Source organism: Pseudopodoces humilis, chromosome 7 (genome assembly GCF_049639895.1).
Source record: "Pseudopodoces humilis isolate 2021_Gansu_Grassland_sample_001 chromosome 7, ASM4963989v1, whole genome shotgun sequence".
Classification (NCBI taxonomy): domain Eukaryota; kingdom Metazoa; phylum Chordata; class Aves; order Passeriformes; family Paridae; genus Pseudopodoces; species Pseudopodoces humilis.
In genome coordinates this window covers 47,597,807-47,617,957 of record NC_142206.1, presented here as the reverse complement: position 1 = coordinate 47,617,957, position 20,151 = coordinate 47,597,807, and the positions used below count along the sequence as shown (strand labels likewise).

The window sequence follows — 20,151 nt, the reverse complement described above, 5'->3', positions numbered from 1 at the left end:
AAGGCATAACAACAATTTATAGACTCTATTTTCTTGGATGTTTTACCTGTTGCTGTGACAGGAAGGCTTGAAATTCATGTAAACAGAGTTGAGTGAAGAATAAGAAATGCAATTTTAGCTGTTCTTTTTCTAGCTCATTTAATTACCCCAGCATTCACTGTCTTCCCTGAATAGGAAGTCATTTTCCTGTTCAAACAGCAAAAAGGAAAAGCAAATGAGTAGTGAGGGGTGGGTTATGTAATTTTAAAGCCCCAACAGTCAAATGGTAGGCTTGTGAGACAAAATCTGAAACTATTATTAACCAATTAAAATGAAGTTTTGACCTACTTCTGTAGCACTGATATTCCTGTAAATCAGCCCAGCCATCTCAGTGAGACAAGGTGTCTGTAAGATCCTTGGAGAAGTCCAGCATGGCCAGGCTGCCTTGCCAAAGGCAGAGCTACAGCTTCCTTCTCCATCTGGTGAGGATGGCTTGTCAGTCAAGTGCATGAGGGAAGACACCAGAACTAGGGAGTGTGCCATGACCTTGATTTGCAGGACAACAAAGTGCTGCTTTGCCTGCTTCTTCCTGGGTGATGTTTCTGATAGTCCTTTTTTAATCTTGCCTCTGTACTGCTCACTTAGTGCTCTGTTTATAAAGTAGAATGCAAGTCTGAATAATCTGAAACCTGAGATTCTTCTGTTTGATCTCCGTACCTCCTCGTTCTTTTGTTCCTCTGAGAATATTTGGGGAGCTCCAGGAACAAATGTGTTCCTGGGTAGGAGATTTCAATTTGTGCTGTACACCTCAGAATTCCCATTTATAGCATCAAATCAGTCAGTATTCTAGTGTAGCAACAGTATTTATGACTAAGGTAAGCTATTTCATGCCAAAAAGTGGCTTCTTAAGAATCTGCATTAGACCAAATGCTCCTATTCATAGTTTATAAGGATCCATGGCCATGGAATGTGTGGAAGGGATTTTCTCTGTTCTTAAGCTTGTAACTTAAAAAGTTTAGTTGAATTCTTAAGCCTTCTTTTCATTTTGGTTTTCTACTTCTAGTCATGGATGCCCTAACTGGGTAAAACTGTTCAATGAGGCTCTCAATAGCACCTTTTTCAGTAGTTTAACTCTTAAAAACCTCAAGTAAAATACCCTGGTCCTAGTGATACTCAGTTTATTTTTGTCATGTCACCATAATTTTCATTTGTATTTACTCAGTGTTGTTCTATTTCTGATTCTCCCTTCTGCATGATACTGCTAAGTGGCAGAGCCAGTTACACTATATAGATATTAACGTCTATCAGTAATCTACTTACTGTGCTAAGACTGCTAATGAAGATATTAAATAAAATGGTCAGAAAACCAGTGCCTGAGGAATGCCACTAGCACAGCCTCTCTGGTTTGCTACTGCTGCTTTCAGCATGCAAACCATTGTCAGCTTCTCTTTTATTTAACCCTTCATTCACCTTGCCGTGCTTCTATGGGTTATTGTCCTTCTCCAGTTCCACCTGCCTGTATGCTTTATTGAGAAAGAAAATGAAAAAGAAAGGAAGAAAAAAAAAGGAAAATGCTTTGCTGCATTTTCTCTGTCTAGAGAATCAGTGGTTATACAGCCAGTTAGGTGGGTCTGGTCCGGTCTGGTCCGTCTTTTTGAGGTTCATGTCACTTTTTACTACATTTTTTTATTTACGCCTGAAGATCTGATGATTTTTCAGCATCTTCAAATGTACTGAAATTCTGCTGTACTGCTAAATCAGATGAACAGTAATTAGGAAGCACTGTATAAAGAATCCAGTTATTCAGACCCCTTGTATCACCATCCTCTGATCTCCTACATAATGTTTTGATTAATTGAATTTTAATTTAATTTTGTTTTTCTAGAGATGGGGAGGGGTGCTTGCTTTTTTTTTTTTTTTTTTTTGTACCCAGCATGGGAGAAACAGTTTCCTTTCCCTTCAGCATATTAAACTCTGAAGCTTCACCTGACATCTGTGCCACTCCACTAGACTCCTGATCAGACATATTTCAGGTGTGATTGCTCTTATTCTAGAACATGAAAGTAAGATGGACTAAATGAATTTGAAGTCAGTGTTTATTCATTCCTCTCTGACTGCAGGAAGAGGTCTGAAATTAATGTAGTTATTGGCTCCTGTGACTCTCGCTCCATGAGTTCTGGCTTTGGCTGCTGGTACCTATTGATGTATCAGTATCCATCTCTGTTTACCAACTTATCTTGCCCTCATGACCAGCCTCTTTATTCTTGTTGAAAGCTGAAGCCAAACATTTGTGTAAAATTTGTGGCCATTTCTATATTATCATTAATATTAACCCTATGCTTGCTACACAGAGATCCCAATTTTCTTCTTTTTTGAGTATTCCCAAAATACATGTCACTCTTTGGCATGCTGGTAAAAAATGCTAAGCATCCTTTATTATCAAATCCTGGAGCTTTTCACAACTCAGCAGTCTTTACTAATTACTTTCTTTATACATTTGCCATCCTGAAGTCATAAATCTGCTTGAATTGTATACTGTTTTATCCTCTAATTTGATCTAATGCAGCTTGATGTAGCATTCTTTGTATTACTAAATTCTATGTTAATTTTCCTGCTTCAGAATAGCTGGGTGATAACCTCAGAGGGATTGTCAGACGATCTCAGCACAGCAAAAGCAAGACCTTTTATCATTCTTGTTTAAAAGGAATTTTACTTAAAATGTTCTCTCTGGGCTATTGGTCTCTATGTGTGTTGGGCAGGTGCTGCATTGGAAGAAGACTATTCACCTGAGTGGGAAAAAATGTCTGAGGTGTGGCTGAGCAGCAGACCACTTATGAAGACTTCATCAGACATGGTAGAAAGTAAACAGCAAATCTGTTTTGCAGTTGTTGCAAAGCAGCTGGCCATTATTGATGACTACCTCTGTGCCAGGGTATTTGCTGATGCAATGAGTCAGACCCACAGAGGCTCCAGTTAGAGCCTTGCCTGTGTCCCAGCCACCTTCTCCTGACTTCACTTTCTCCTCCTTTCTCCAATACCTTCTAGCAGCGCAGCACCAGTGAGGGATGAGTATAATCTCCACCTATGCCCTTCTTCCTCCATTTGAGAAAGGATGAGCTGTTTCACCTTTGCAGTTGTGTTCATTTCAGATCATTTCAAATGTCTGTAGATTCACCCTTGGAAGTAATGGTTTCATCATTTTGTCTCACTGGGAGCAGTGGTTTCAAGCTGAAGTAATGCTTTGTAATTGAAAGGCAACTTCATTCTTCCATAAACAATACTTGCTGGAACAGAATGGAAGGGAATGACACAGTCTCTTAAATCTCTTCATGATCTCTCTTCTGATTTCTACTCATGAAGCATAGGGATATGATGTAGGTCAGCCTAAGCATGGCCTTCTCTATGTTTAAGAGCAACCTTACTCATTTTTATTTTCCCTTTAGGCTGAGTCTTCTAAAGCTTTTGTGTTTCTTCCCTGCCTTATTCCAGTGTACTTCTCCTCCTCCTCCTCCTCCTCCGTCCTTTGCAGTTGCACAAACATTACTAGCTATCCAGTGGTCATGAGCAGCACCATAAAAATGTGTTTGGATGAAGGAAGATTTTTTTTTTTTTTTTTTTTTTTTAAGACAAGCATGTTTCAATTTTGGTTCGTTTTTCAGAAGGGATCCTAATTAGTTTAGGCAGGGGGTGAATAAAGAGCATAAAAACTTTCTACTTCAACAGCTAGTTCTCCCTCCACATGCATTTAAATTTCCTAGTACACAATAAAGAGCACACAAATTCAGCAAAGTGATGAACAGACTGGTTTAAATGTACTTTGGGTGCTACCTACATTTGCTTACAAATTGGCATCATTTAGAGTCTCTTGAGAAAGGGAAGTGCACCTAGAAATAGTGCACCCCAGCTCTCTGGGGGCTAGTAACTAACAGAAATGAAGAGGGTTCTGGCAGCCTGGCTGTGCCAGATGGGAAGCTTTGTTGAAGGGAGAATTACAGCAGAAACACAGCAGAGACATTGGCAATTTCATGGGAAGTACAGCTTCACATACTGGAGCTCTGACTGCTCTTGATGTTTGACAGGTACTGCTGAAGAATTATCCAAAAGCTGAGCCTGAGCTGTGTGGTGTAAATCCAGAGTTGAGCTTTGTCAGCCCTTAGGATAAAGGGTAGTAGCCAGGCTTTCTGGGGATACTTCTTGTGTATCAGCTTTTTTGCTTATCTAATCCCATGGTCAAAAAGAAGGAAGTTAGGCAGTCCATGTTTGTGTGTCTTCAAGAGAAACTTTCAGAATATGCTTCCTTCATCTTAACATTCTCTGTATTCCAGTAGTTATTAAAAAACCAAAAGTATTTGTAGTACTGTAAGGTCTTGATGTTTTAATTCCATATATTGTGATATAATTAAGGGTTGAAAACGTTAGAGAAGTGAAGTTCACCACTCTCGTGCCCCTCCCTCTGCTTACCTGGGCTATACTTGCTGTAGTGCTGCACTGTTTGTGTATTCTGGATTAGCCGGATTGTTCTCCATGGATAGTGTCTCCATTCCACTCCTCCTCTGATGTCTGCTCTCCTACAGGGTTGATTGAGCTGTCAGTTCAATAACTGGGCTACAGCTCACCCAGCTCACTCAAAAAAACATTAAAATTCTGCCATGTAAAGTAAAAAGAAGAAGGATTTCTGGGTCTGATTTGACCATTACAGAAGTGGATCAGAGATTTTATGCTACTAGGAACCACTTAGTAATTTTCCCATACCTTCCACCACTGAGATTTCCTCTATAGCCTTTTAATCTGGTGTACTGAACATTGCCTTTTTGACAGTTCCAGGAAGTGAAGCAAGGCAGGTTATGATGAATGTTCATTCTCCTGTGTTCTTGTTTTCTATAACTTGCTTTCATTCTTTGGGGCACTAATCCTCCCGTGTCACACATTTTCTGTTCAACTTTTCTCCTCTGCTAATCTGTGGATTTGTTCTGTTGCTCTTCTTAATCCACAGGAGCCTTGGTGACCTCAGGGGACACCCTTGGCAAGAGGCTTTTCTGGATTTGGGTAACATTGATTATTTCTCCTTCATTGCTGAAAATCAGCAATTGCCTTTCAAGCCATCCCTGAGTAAGACTGAGCTGCTTAACTGCTTGCCTACAGAAACCTGCTCGGTGCAATCCACTCTAATGGGACATGAGCTCTCAGTTTAATATCATGCTCAGAAATAGCTGTTCCCACATCTTGGCAAGTTCTGAAAAGAACTTTCTGCAACTGCCAAAGTATTGTAGAGGAGATGAACCAAGCTGTTAAACTTTAATTGCTAGAATTTATTTTTGTGTATGTGTTGGGCTGTAAGTCTAAACCAAAGTTCTAGTAACAATGTTCCAGTCCTGGGTAAGACAGAAAGTCTGAAAATGGTTTCTGTGAAGAGGTTTAGCCGTAGCCCAAACATGGGATTTCTTGTCTTGCTTTTAAAGAAGTGAAAGGGGAAAAACTTAGCACTAACAGGAGGATGATGCTCTGTGGAAATATGTATACCAGGTATAGCAGAGTAAGGAGGGAAGTGAGGGGAAGAGTGGGAGAGGTTTGAGTAACTGGGGTGCATTATCTTATCCCAGTGTTACTGCACAGGCAAGAGCAGTGCTGCCTCACTCTTTGCTTTTGTGGGAGGGGGCAGAGGAGGCTGTGGGAAGGTGATGCTCACCAAGGTCCTGGGGGATTGCGTTACTTGGAGACAAGCCTTGAATGTACAGGGACTAGTCAGTTTGTGTAGTAGTTAGGGAAGTGATCCATAAATGGTGTCTGTTAGCATATGTAGTGTAAAAAAACCCTATGACCTTTCTTTTCCTTCATTTTATCTAGAGTACAGCTAGAAGTGAGAACTTCCCAGATGTTTCAGACGTCATACCAAGCTTCCAGGGTGGCAGCTGCATGCAGCTCCTGAAAATGTGCAAAATGGTCACACATACTCTCAGGCAGAATGCAAAGTAAACATAAGAATGCAAGAAAACACTAAGAAACCATCTGTTAAACCCAGAATTTTCCCTAGTGTTCAAATATCAGTATCTGGGAAAATGGGAACCCAGCTTCTTAGGCTGTTACGCTGCTCCTCATCTTTAGGCATGTCTTGATGCCTGGGATGTCACTGATACTTGCCTGAGAGTCTGCATGACATATCGTAGTGTGGGACTTGCTTTCCTTCTCCTTTGGTGGTTCTGTTAAACTAATCTGGGCAGAACAACAGCAGATAACTCTAGTGTCCTGCAGTGGTAGAAGGTTAAGCTCTTTGGTCAGCCTTCAGCTTCCGTGATTTCAAAAAGACCAGGAAGAAGGTAGGGTATTTTCAAGGTGTTTCCTTCCTGCTTGGGAGAGTTCTCATGTGAGGTGGTGGCTGTTAGCGATGCCCTCTCCTGTCATCATTGTGAGGGGGGAGGTCTCCTCACCGCAGCGGATTTCCGTTCTCAGTTTGCTGCTGCTGCAACAGGATGTGCAGGTTAATGCAGTGCTGGGCAAGGGTGGCATGGAGAGACAAACCAGCACCTCCTGGTGAACATTTTGCTCTTTCTTGACAGCCTTTGATGGTCAGGTCCCTGTTTGCCCTTTGCAATGGGACAGAGCTGGTGTTTGTTTCCTAGGGAGGAGTTCATGTTCTCCTTTGGTATCCTTTGGCCCCATTAGCAGCAGCAGCAAGTGCCGAATACTTCTGCACTATCTGGGTGTGATGAAAGCCCAGACAACTTTTTTTTCTGAGAGAGACATGAGGAGAAAATCTCCTAAATACACAAGTATTTATTTAGTGACAATACATAGGTGTTTTAGGAGCTACAGGGAGCCTGTATACCACTGAAATATGCCAGATAGCATAATGCCTTTCCTCCTGAGGAAGTGTTTTGTGATATATACTTTATCATCTTCCATGGGCTTTGGCTGGGGGTCATTTGTGTCGGTTTTGTGCAGCACAGTCCTGACAGCTTCTTTTTTGAGTGTATAGTCCCTGGAGGGACAGGACAGGAGTGGACTGCTCCTGAAGGATTTAATTCATGAAAGAAGCATGTGTTGGTCTTACTTTTCATATGGATTTCCCTTGGTTTGTCCCAAGAGCAGTCAGGCTTCTGTGCCATTCTGTTCTGTTTCTGTGCACAAGTAGGTCTTATATGTATGGATGGACATGCACAACTGTTTTCCTGATTTCTTCCAGGAATTTTTTCACTTTCTTTCAAGAGCAAGCACATTCTCTCCTGTAATTTATAATGTCATCTGTATTTTTGTTTACATTTTACAGTAGGGTGAAACAATGAACTTGACAGTATTGATTTTTGCTGTTTCCCTTCCATCTTCAAAACGCTTAAGATATTTTTAGATGCTTTCTTCAAGCTTTTTGGGAGAGAGCAGTGTCCACCAACAGATCAGCTGTCAGAGTTCAGCTTTGTGAAGACTTGGCTTTCTCATCTGGAGCTTGTGACTTTTTCATTGTGATTTGCTCAGCATTGATGCACAGCACAGGTAAACACTGGGGGTGGAAGAAGAATTTGAAAAGCTTTATTTTATGAGCCTTTTGATATAAATGTATGTGATGAAAATACAGGATAGAAAATAGCCCCAGGAGTGGAAGATAAGGGCTAAAATCCCAAAGGTTTTCATGCAGTGGAGCTTAAGAAGCTGAATTAAGATAGAAATAAAGCCCACATGTCTTGGGACCAATACAGCCTTAGCAGAGAATAGCAGAATACAATAGATTCATCTAGAAAATTCCATATACAGTCTCAGGAATCAAGGAGCAAAGAAGTCAGGTCAGGCTGAAGTTGTATGTCCAGTTCACAGGGAGGAGAGTGGCTAGATTATCACAAAGGGACTTTTGGACTGTGATTTATGAAATGTGTAGCACACCATTGACAGGTCCCTACCAGAAAGTTGAATGGAATCTTTCACTTTTGCAGCATTTTATTAAGTTTTCTAGCACTTGAGTTAATGTCTGATGATTTGGTGCAATCTGCCTACTGAGAAAGCTTAGATTTCTGATTTTCTTTCTACCTTAATTTACCTTTTCTGGTAAACTTCTGAAAGTTTAACAGACATTTTCTACCTGCAGCACAACAGGCTGCTGTGAAGGGACATGCACTCCAGTTCTAGTATGCACATCCTAGAATGCTGCTGTCTTAGCATCACATCAAATGAAAACAGCAATAACTTAGACCAGCATCCTGGCAAGTAGAGTTTGTTAGTGGGTTGGAGAATGGGAGCAAAATGTTTGCTGTATGGGTCTTTACTTTTAATAAAAATATAATAAGAGAAAAGTGAGGCTAAATAGAAATGTAGACTCTACATTCCTCAGGGATATAGCAGTGGACATTACTCTCTTTGGTTCAGATAAAAGAACAGGTTGGTATTAAAACTTCATTTCATGTGAATGCTAATACAAAAACTATTTTGGAAGAAGAGCTTTAAAAAATAAATCAAAATCACAAATCCTAATCAGGCAGATTCTGAAATACAGCTGATTATACCATGGACTGGAAACACTGAATAAAACAAAAAATACACAACTATTTTTAATCATTATTATAAATTATATTTCTTTTTCCTAAATCCAGCATTTGTAGTTGTTTGGCTTGGTTATTTTTTTTTTCCCCTGAGTGAACAAATCCAGATTTTCTCCACTTGGACATAGTTTTATTTTTATACACGGCTTCCAGAAATGCATTTGTGTGGGATTGCAGTTGGGAGCAGTGGAGAGCCATGGCACTCTGCCAGGCACTCGCCCTGTCCCTGCAATACAGATGGATTGCCAGGGTTCTGGAGAAAAACAACCCCAAAACTTTAAACAAATTATGCTTAATGGAAATAAACATTTTTTGCCCTTCTCTATAATGATTTGGATAATGTGCTGGCTGTGTGTTTCTCGAGGACAGAGGAAGGGGGAAGGGGAGAGGAGGGCAGAGATGCAGCTCTGCGTGCCTGTAGCTTGCTTTCCAGTGGATTCTCTGGGAAGCCTGTGGGAGAGACTGTCGTTTCTAAGCTTGGAGTGTTTTGTAACTTTCAGCCCATCCTTCTATTAAAAGGTGGGCAGGCTGGCTGCAGCCAGCTATGATAAGAGCATTTATCTACTGGTTGATTTCTTCCATATATGGATTTGAAGGACCAGGAAAGGCATACAGAACTCTATAATCATTTTGATTGGAAAAGACCCTTAAAATCAAGTCCAGCTGTTAACCCAGCACTGCCAAGTCCACCAATAAACCACATCCCCAAGTGCCACATTTACATGTCTTTTAAATACCTCCAAGGATGGTGACTCCACCACTTCCTGGGGCAACCTGTTCTATTGATTGACTTCTTTCAGTGAAGAAATTTTTCTTAAGATCCAATATAAATCTCCCCTGGTGCAATTTTAGGACATTTCCCCCCCCATGTCTTATCACTTGTTACTTGAGAGAACAGACCAACACTCCCCTGGCTACAGCTTCTTTTCAGGGGGTGTAGAGAGCAATCTGGTCCCTCCTCAGCCTCTTTCCTCCAGGCTAAACAGCCCCAGTTCCCTCAGCTGCTCCTCATCAGAGCTGTGCTCCAGACCCTTCCCCAGCTCTGTTGCCCTTCTCTGGACACACTCCAGCCCCTCAGTGTCTTTCTTGTCTTGAGGGGCCCAGAAGTGAACACAGGATTTGAGGTGCTGGGTACAGGGGGACAATCCCTGCCCTGCTCCTGCTGGCCACACTACTTGCTGGCACAGGTCAGGATGCCATTGGCCTTCCTGTCCACACCTGGGCACAGCTGGCTCATGTTCAGCTGCTGTCAAATGGCACCCCCAGGTCCCTTACCACCAGGCAGCTTTCCAGCCACTCTGCCCCCAGCCTGTAGCGCTGTGTGGGGCTGTTGTGAGTGACCCAAGTGCCAGACCTGGCCCTTGGCTTTGTTGACCTCATAGAGTTGGTCTTGGCCCTTGGATCCAGCCTGTCCAGATCACCTTCCAGAGCCTTCCTGCCCTCCAGCAGATCAGCATTCCTGCCTAGCTTGGTTTGAATTTCAGACTGAGGGTTCACTTGATGCCCTTGTCCAGATCATTGACAATGACATAGAACAGCACTGGCACCAATACTGAGCGCTGGTAAACACCATGTGTGACCAGTTGCCCACTGGATTTAACTCGGTTCACCACTAGCACTCTCTGGTCCTGGCTGTCCATCTATTTTTTTACCCAGAGACAGTGCACCAGTCTGTGTCACACATAGATGCCTTGCATATTTATTGTGTATGGTGTTGATACTCTCTTCCATGTCATGCACCTCAGTTTTGCTGGGTGATAAGTGACAGTGCCATGAAGCCAATACCTGGTTGGGTTCGGTTTTTTAACATGAAGAAGGGCAAGCAGAGTATGCTGCAGGCTGTAGTTTATCTCATAGAAGAAAAGGCACCATAGATATATCTCTGTTTTTTCAAGCTGGTGCTGATAAATCTTTTCTCTCATTTCTGTTGCTATGGTGTTAGCTCTTTGCAATAACAAACCTTTGGGTGATCATGTCAAATGCAGAGATCATTCAGAGAGAGAGATGCTGAAAGGGAAGGGAAGTAGGAGGGCACAGATTCCAGCTGATGACAAACAATGAATCAGTGTTTGTCGCAGCAGAGGGCCATCAGAAATTTTGCACTTTACTTTCACTGACTTCTTTTTGGGTCTGATGCTCCACTTGAAAAGGCTTCTTTTTACCTTCTCAAGTCTTTTTTTTTCCTTCTACTTTTATCTTTTTTTTTCTTAGTGCATAAAAGGAAGGTGGATCTCTTCCAAATTCCATGCAGCCCAGGAATATTTGCTTTCTGCAGCATGACTAAACACAGAGAACTTATTCTTGCAAATGGTTTGATCCTCCAATCCACAAAATACTGGATCAGCTTTTGAAGGTTTTTGTGGCTGAAATGTACCTTCTGTCCTTGAGGCAATTGAAGTGGTCACTGAACTTCCTTCCAGAGTAGCTGCTTTATCATGCTGTCGTTTCTCACATTGCTTTACTGGTAAAAGGGAAGCAAAACAGTGTTAGGGGGGAGTCTTTTTAATGCTTTCCAATGTGCAAAGTACGTGCATTTGGTTTCATTCTCAAAATATGCCTGTTGCGTTTAGCTGGCACAACTGTTGTGGAGTTATCTTGCCCAGATGTCTAATGTTTGCGGAAAACACTGTGCTGGAAATGCCTGGATTTGCCTTGAAGGCTTACTTCTATTCTTGTGTTAAGGCTGAAAGAGAGGACTGTTTTCTTGTTTTCTGAATGTTTCTGTGCAGATTGAGCTGAAAGTTCAGGAAGACTGTAGAGGGGTAACCAATCTCAAGTACTTACTTGCTTCTTACTGCTTTTCAAACTGCAAGTCCTGAAAATGGATTAATTCAGAATTTTGTACCTTGGCAACCATGAACTTTCTGACCTAGTTAAATGGACCCTTTGTTTTGCTCTTTCCTTCCAGATGTGATAGGCAGATGGAAAAAATCAGAAGTAGCAGCATGGTCATCTGAGATTTCTTTTAAGGATATTAACTGATTTTTCTGGAGCTTGGTTGAAGAAGTTAATTATTGCTTTCTGTGTCCTTTAGGCAAGCTGCAGTTCACTTCATTTTGCCTTTTTTTTTGCAGGTACTTAGGCTGTCCCCTAGCCTTCATGCTGCACTACTTGTGAGAGTGAAAATATGTCAGGACAGGCAGACCTTCTGTGGACTGCCTCACCTGGCCACAGCTTACCCATCCCTGAGCATCCACACCAAGTCTGTCCTGTTGGTCTCTTTGCTTGTAGGGAGTGCTGCCCACTGTGGACACCCACAGACCACTGCTGGTGGTCTCTCTGCTTGTCTCCTTGGAAGAGAGACACACACTGTGTTTTCCAGTTGTATTTGAATCTGCATAAGGACTTCAAAGGGCCCCAACCCATAACTGTTAGTAGGAGCATATAGTAATGGGCAAGCAAAGGTGATCTCTGAGGGAGGAACTGGCAGTCTTTCAATTTGCTTTTGTGCCATAGGTACCTTCAGTTATGCTGCTCAGGGAAGCCTAGTCCAGATGAGAGTGCCTATGCAAGAAGAGTCATTCAGCTCTGTGGATCGGTTACATTAGCAACTAGCAGATTAATATAAGGCTGATAGATTTCTGCTGGTTTCATTTTATGGGTTTGATCCTGTCTTATCTTTATCTTCTTTACGGCATTCACTCCTTAATTCAAAGCAGGGCCATTTCTGTAGGGTGGGAAATTTTAGTAGGACAAAACTCAAGCTAATGAGACAGAAAACAGCATCAGCAGCAGCCTGTTCTGCCCAGTACTTGTCTCCCTCCTGTGCCTCTCACACCCGTCTTTACCAGAGTTGAATTAAAAAGAAAGCAGTAATAGAAATATCATGCAGGTAAAATCAGATGCTAACTTTAGTGAGTACACATCCATCTTTCCTCTCAAAGAAGTTCCTGGTTTGACATTTACAAGGTTAAGTTGCCAGTGATGCAGTAGGTCTCACAACTAGTTGAATTGAATCTCACAGCTTCTGTGCCTTGAGCAGCCCGGTGTGTTGGCTAGAACATGAACCAGTCCCGGTACTTACATTGAACTAATGTTAAATTTGGTAAATAGCTTAATGGGATTGTTATGTTCCGTGAGCATCTTAAGGGTCTGCAGTACATCATCTTCATCAAAGAAGATTTGGCATTACATTTATACTAAGTTGCTTAGGGCTTTGCCCAGTCAGGTGTTGAAAATCTTGATAAATCCTGCCACCTCTGTGAGACTTTGCTGTAACCAGACTACCTGTGTAGTAGATTTATTTTTGCCTGATTTAGTTGGAATCTCCATAGTTTTGAATTATAACCTGATAAATCCAAGCCCTCACAATAACACTGGCCAGCTCTCTTAGGATCCTTGCATGCATCTCGTACAGGTCCAGTAGGCTTCTTTGCATTGATATTTCATCAAGAGAGAATTCCTCAATCCTCTGCTCTTGAACTCTGTTTTGGTACTGGAACCAAGTCATATAATGCATTGCCACTGTTTTCATGCCTTCCTGTGTTGTCTTTACCAGACTTTCTGTACACCCCACGGCAAATCTTTGTCTCCTACCTAGCGAAATGCCAAAGTCTGCTATTGGGAGTTGTCTGGGAGCTGCACCCCTTCTTACCAGCTGAATAGCTGTCTCAGTAGCAGATGAATTTCCACAGATTCTGAGTCACTTGCTTTTGTGCTACCTTTATTCCAGTCCTGGGTGCTGTTTTGTGCAATCCCAATGGGCAAAGGGCACAGCAAACCTTCCTTTTATTAGTGGTGTTAGTCCTTGTTAGCTCATTCCTTTTGAATGTATGTGAGTGTACCAGGAAATTGTGTGAACATACTGGGAAATTGAGCTGAAGAGCCATGTGTTTGTTTAGGGTGGAGAAGCACAGGAAGATGTTTGGATGGAGGGTACTTGCTGGTGACTTCACTGTTTTTCATGGAATTAGAGCCACACTGCTGAGAAATAAGTGTCTAAGTAAAGTTTTCTAACATTCAGTGGTACATCAGTTCTCAGGGATTTAGATAACATACCAAAACAAAGGCACTATGTAAAGTAAATGTCATCTGTGAGGCAGCAACACCTTGGATGGTGGCAGGGACAAGAGCTTGGATCCCCTAAATATTAATAAAATGTTTCTCTCTGTTTTCTTCAGCTTGACCTCACCAAACCCATTGAAGATCAGGGCCCTTTGGACGTGATCATTCATAAACTGACAGATGTAATCCTTGAAGCAGACCAGAATGACAGCCAGTCACTGGAGTTGGTTCACAGGTTCCAGGTAAGTGGTACCTTTGGCATTTCAATCAGGAGGAAGATTTTGGTGCAGGAAATTCAGTCTGATTACTGTGCAGTTTGTAGGGGTTTGATGAAAAGGGCTGTCTGTCACACTGGTGGCTTGCTACTGATAGCCCAGCAAAATTGTCAGGTTAAAGTGGACTTGCACCTTGGGAAGGTTTTGTTTTGTATCAGTGATGTTAGTTAGAACTGGTTTCCTGCTGAATGTTCTTATGTTATTTCAAGAGTATAAGCACTGCTCACAAAGAGGAACAGGTTTTTGCAGATCACTATACATGCATCTCTCCATGAGTGAAGCCACTGAATTAGTTTGGCCCAGTTGTGTCTAGTCTCCTCAGTTCCTGGAATGCTAATTTCTGCAACATCAAGATCACTGTGAGTGATTCTGTCTTCTAGTGCTGAAAATCCTGTTATATTATTATTATTTTTTTCCCCTCAAGTTTACATTGAAGGTCAGAAATATGCAAGGTGTAGAACAAACAGGGAACTGTTTTATCAAAGAAATAGTGTCTTAAAAGATTCTCTCCCAGTGCCTTCCAAACTTTTTTATTTTGGAAGACAGAGGATGAGATAGAGGGTAGGGCCCCTGTGTGCAGCCATCTGAATTATATCCTCTCCAATAAAATAAGGCCTTAAGCTTTTGCTTCTGCAGGGACTGAGTTGTGCCACATCACTGGCATGCAGGAAGCTCCTACAGTAGTATATAACCAAGAACCAATGGTGCACAGAACAGGCCTTTCTGTGTTGAATTGCATGCCAAAATGTGTTTTTAGAGTATACTCTCATGTAGTTTCATATCCAGGGCAGAAACTATCTGGAAATTGCTGCCTATCTCCATCTGTCCTGTATTATTTTTAAGATACTGAAAACCATTAGAAATTAAGAGAAGCATATTCCATAAGGAAAAGAAATTGTAAGAATACTTTTGCATAAAGTGTGTTGTATAGGGCTGTTGTTTTGTGTTTTTAAAACTAAAATCAATGAGCAACCTAGAAAATGGAAAATGACCCCTTGCAAGAAAGCTGTTTGTATGAGTGAGGTGTTATGTAAGCACTGTGGTATTTCTGGCACCTACACACAAGTGGAAATAGTGTGGTTCCCTTATTGTTGATTAAGTTGACTGAAAAAGTTCTGATGATCTTAACCAGACCAAACAGTGCAAAATTCATTATGCTTTTTTTCCTGCTATTGAATATAAATGTGACAGCAAGATGATACCTGGCAGCACTCTTACTGTTGGCTCCATAAAGCAGTCTTCCAGGAAGCAGAGAGCAAGAGATCCTTGAGCACAGGAGGAGGAATGATCTGCCAGACTACATTTATGACCTTTTTAAGAATGACTTTTTTCAGGTCTATGTTATAGAGGCCTTGACTATCTAATATGCAAAGAGCAAAGGAGAAAACTGGCTTCATATTTACATGACTCTGTCCCTGCTCTCTGGAGTCTCTGATGAGCCCTTGTAGGGTCTGACAGAGAGTGCTAACAGAACAGGAAGCCTCTTGGCATTCCATTTTATGGCTGTTTTCAGTTGCCGTGGAAAAAAAAATTAGAGGAGAATAAAAATGGTGTTGAGAAGTGGCCTGTTGACAGTGGCATTTTTAGCTCCAGAAAATCTTTAGGGCTGAGCTTTCTGAGGTCCTTGTGCTAGTTGGATGTGGTATGTACTACAGTTTCTCAGGAGAATATTGGTGGATGCAAACTGCTCTCCACTGCACTGAAAATCAGTAATGAGTGCCTGGTGATCTCATCCAAAGCCAAAACAAAGACTCCAAGCAGCACCTAGTGTAGCGCATGAGATGAACAGTGGAGAAATATAATGCTTTGCTTTTTAGGACACTTAAATCCTTATTTTGAGGTTGATGATTATTTGTAGAGATGATGGTCAGTCTTCCTTCCTACCCACTGTAGCAGAGGGCTGGACTGATTGTACTGAGGTAATTAGTTAACTGTAAAAATTGGTTATAGTCCTCGGAGGTTCCTCCTTGACCAGAGGTACATGGAGGTAAGTCAGGTAAAGAGGCAGAGTCCCCAGGGTGCCTTTCACTTTCTGGTGCTACAGTTCCTGCCTTCTTGGTAAGGAACTAAACCAACTACCCCACTTCCTGCCTTCCAGACAAAGTATATGGCTTTGAAAATGGAGTATGTTCTGGCTCATGTAAGACATTGGGGAATCTTTGTTATGCTTTCATTAGAATGCTCTCTGAGCAGCTGCCTGTCATAGCTGTACAGGGGCTTGAGTAGATTCATTCATTGCAGCTTCATATTGCATTCAAAATGATGGCTCCAGTGATGGAAAATCAATAGGGTTATTAATTTCTCTTTCAGAGCTTTTTCTGAACAGGTTCTCTTTGCATTAGCCTACTTAAAAAGACATCTCAGACACAGATTCTATGCCTAGTCTTTTGCTATCAGGTTGACAAAAATTTAAAATGTTTCCTCCCCTACTGCCCTTCAACTCTTGACTCTCCCACTCTGGAGTTGTCCAGGATGGGCTCTTCTAATCTTGACTGAGAAGCTTTCTTAGAAGGGTTTGGGACTGAGAGGAAGGAAAATGAGGGAGATATTTTGGCAGGGAATGAAGTAGGGCACTTCTCAGCTGAGAAGAGGCAAGCAAAAAACCAAAGGAAACTATTATGTCTTAGTAATTCTTTTCTAGTTTGGGGGGACAGGTTAATACAAAATTGAAATGGTCTATTTGCACCTGAGTTCACAGGGAAATAGCTGTGTTTTATCCATTTGAAAAATAATGATGCCTTAAATTATTGGAAGGGCCTCATAAACAGCAAAATTTACTCAATATTTGTAATTCAAGTGATAGGGGTTAGGATAGCTTCCTGTGGGTAGGATTTACAAGTTGAAGGAGCAAAAGACTTCTGAAGGTTACACAGGACAGCTGGGTACTCAGAAAGTTTCTGAGATATACAGAGAATAGATAACAAAGATCAGTTCCCCCTTCCCCTTGCCACACCCCTCATTCCTTCTAACCGCTGCAGAAATCTCTTTTAGATTTAGAGACAAACAATTTTGGGGTGAGCGTTTGTTGAAGACCCAGTACACCTTCACCTTTCCTTTTGGAAGGAGGTATCCATGAAAAGAGACCATCACAGCCTAAGACAACAAAAAGGAGCTTTTAAGTCTAAATCTGATGCAAACACATTAGACACGGTTGTGTTTATGTCTCTTTCTCCCTTGGAAAATGTTGACATGTTTTACAAACAGTCATTGTCATGTTTCTGTATGTGGGAAAACACAAATCCAAATGACATTATTGTTTCTTTTGTTTGTTTTCTTTTGGAATATTTTTATGGAACTTTGTTTAATATAAACAAAACATTATATAATTATATTATATAATATATTACTTAGTAATAAAAGCAAGTCAATGAATCAGTGAGTCTCTTATTATCTAATGACCTATTATTTGCAGTAGATACCGTATCGACTTTCTGTTAAAATATTAAAAAAAAAAATCAGCTACTTTTTTTGGGTAAAATGACAAGCAGTTCTATTCTCATCTATAAACAGGCTTCTCAAGGAAAGTATTTTTTTTTTAATTGCTGGGTTATATCCAGGGGTATTTAATAGGGAACATGAAATATTTGGTCTCTTTCTGATTTCAAGTTCAATTTCTGGCCTTCTGCCAGTAATGGGGCTGGTACAAAGCATGACTTAACACCAGGCCTGGAATACAAACAAAGGAGGATCTGCTAAAATTCCTTTTTTTCTTCTTGTTTGCTTTTATTATGTTAAAGATTAGAGAGAGGAAAACATAGATGTTGTCTGGGTCAAGCTGAACTGAAGCCCAAGGACAGAGCCTTTTCAATCTGTTGTTGGAAAGCCTAAATATCTTCCACATTGTTGCCTGGGTGGTTGGAGCGTGCTGATGGATATCAGTCTTCAGTAAGTCCACTGAAGTAGAGAGCAGAGTTGTTTTGCTGGAAGGACGAGAGAAGACTTGAAAGTTCAGAGCTGAAAGGTTGTGCTGTACCGAAGAGAATACCGCTGTATTCTCTTGGCTTCAGTGTTTCTCTTCTTCAACTGCTTCATTTTCAAGTTCATGTCTATAGTAGCTCATCTACTTTCAAAATAATTAGGCAGAAACCCTTCATGTATGCAGATCTATATTTCTGGTAGTGGAGCCACTCTGTGCCACGGGAAGAGTGCTGTTACTTGGGTTACATCAGGAGTTTTCCAGTCTCTTAAGTGATCTTCTCAGGTCGCTTACTGGTGCTGCAGTTCTGCCTTCTTGGTAAGAAAGACAACCAAACTACCCCAGTTCCTGCCTTCTAGACAAAGTATGTGGCTTTGAAAGCGTAGTGTGTTTGTAGTACATGATGTCTAAGTGTACAGCAGTTTCTAGTTAAGAATCAAAGTTTATGAAAGGTTTCACATCAGCTACCATAATTGTTCCTGTGAAACTAACAAAATTGACTTTTCTTATTGTAATTTCTTGTTGTAGAGAATTGGTGTAAGGTTCAGATTTTAAGTTACTTAAAGTAGTTTTCTGTGCATGGCTATTGGAACTTTCTTTTACACGTGTTGGTGATGTACTGGTGAGAGGTGTGGGAGACTGGGAAGGTGCTGGCAGCCTAAAGGCCCAACAGGAAGCTGGATGATTTCCTTTGGGGATCCTGGTGGAATTGTATGGTTTTGTTTTTGAATGAAGAGTTAACGCTTTATGATGGAAATCCAAGCAACAAACAGCATGTGAGAAGAGACAAAGAGTTATGAGGAGTTGAGTGCATTTTGATGCTCCTGTCCCCTGCACAGCTTCAGAAGTTAATCTGTAGATGTGTTCAAACAGAAAGGACACATACAAATATACTGACCTTGTTCTGCATGAGAATCTCTTTGAAAAGGGACTGTTTCTGGATTCAATTAAAAGGAGTGATGTGTGGCCTGTCCCCAGATTAACTCTAGGCAACACTTAAAGTTTGAGGTCTTTTCTTAGGTGACACAGATCTTCACTGCTCTGAGTTTTGCCATTCCTGTGCTTTCTGGCTGTCCAAGTTCCTAGGCCTGCAAATGGAGAAGAGTTGGAGAATAGTACCTGACATAGATTTAATGCTGAGAAATTTCCTTGTTTTGTAAAGAAAGCTGATTTGCTGAAAGCTCAAAAGCCTTTTTGTGTGTTTGAAGGGGCTGTTGCCTTGTACTCAGTGCAGTTCTTGACATTAAAGTAGTTTAGTTAAAGTTCTCCAGACTCTAAATGGCCTTTGGAAAACAGCTCCTACCTCCTTCATCTTCATCAGTTAATTAATGTTTGCGTTACAGAGCTTTTTGGAGGCTCCTTAAGGCAACAAGATGAGAAACCAGTCACTGGAAAGTCAGCTTAGATGCTCATTTCTCTTGACATGTTGACTGGTGTAGAATGACCTTGAGATCGTGCCTTATTCCTGTTAAACTTTGTTATGCTGTGGCAATCTTAGTGCTTAGATGGTCTTTAAATACGGTTTAGGGCTATTACCATTAGAAAGAAAAATCTCTGTGAGGTTCCCTTACAGAAAGCATAAAAAAGCCAGGCTCCCTCTGGAAATATTTAGAGTAAGATGAGCCAAATTAACAAGTAGAATACATAAATCCTGGGGAAGCAAGTTCTCAATGCTGAGGTGAGCATCAGAAAGATTCAGGAAGGTACACAAAATGCTAAAAGACAGAAAAATCATTGCCTCCTTGGGGGGCAGTAAAGGCAATGGAGTCCACGGGCAGGAGGAATGTATGTGTGAGGGGAAGGGCCAGTACATACAGAGTAGGGGCTGGGCCAGGGTGGAAGCCCAGGGAGCTTGAAGTCAAGGTGGAACCAGAGACCAGTCGAGGTGGACAGGTGGTCATCACACTGTAAAAGGAAGAGCTTGTACACGCATCAGAAGCACTGCAGGAGGCTCACTGTCAGAGCTCTGCTGAGGCCATGTTTCAGAGCTGTGACATGTTCAGTCTGGGTGCTGTGCTTGCCTCCTGCCCCATCAGGATATGGGCTGTCTTAAGGAGCTTGTCCTCTGTGTGCTGGAGAAGACACACAGTGTGGTAACTCCCTGTCTTTTAAATGTAGGAACAGAGGGACTAAAAGAGCTGTCTTGTTACTCTGGAGGTGCTGAGACACTAAAGTAGTGAAGTTTCACTATCAGCAAGTTCAGGCTAACACTCTAATCAATGGATCATGCTAGCTCCACAGGGTATGTTCTACACATGTATGGGTATGCATAGACATGTGTGGGTGTTTAAGAGGCATTAGGTAATAAGATGCTCTAGCTCTAAAAAAAGAAAAATAAAATCTCGTCTGTATTTGAAAGCTGATTGCTCTGCTTAAGACTCTGGAAGTACTAGGGACAGGAGACTCATGAAAACTGTATGTTCTGGGGTTTAGTGACTAGAAATGAAGCCAGCTT

At 41.5% G+C, this 20,151-nt stretch overlaps 1 protein-coding gene across 3 annotated transcripts in view; it reads left to right on the top strand.

Annotated features, from left to right (window-relative positions):
- Positions 1–20,151, top strand: part of ITPK1 (inositol-tetrakisphosphate 1-kinase) — a 140,498-nt gene that overhangs the window by 55,975 nt on the left and 64,372 nt on the right. For all 3 annotated transcript variants that reach the window (XM_005520177.3, XM_088057784.1, XM_088057785.1), the window contains one exon: positions 13,622–13,747. In XM_005520177.3, the coding sequence (XP_005520234.1) occupies positions 13,622–13,747 (126 nt within the window). The remainder of the gene's footprint in view (positions 1–13,621; positions 13,748–20,151) is intronic.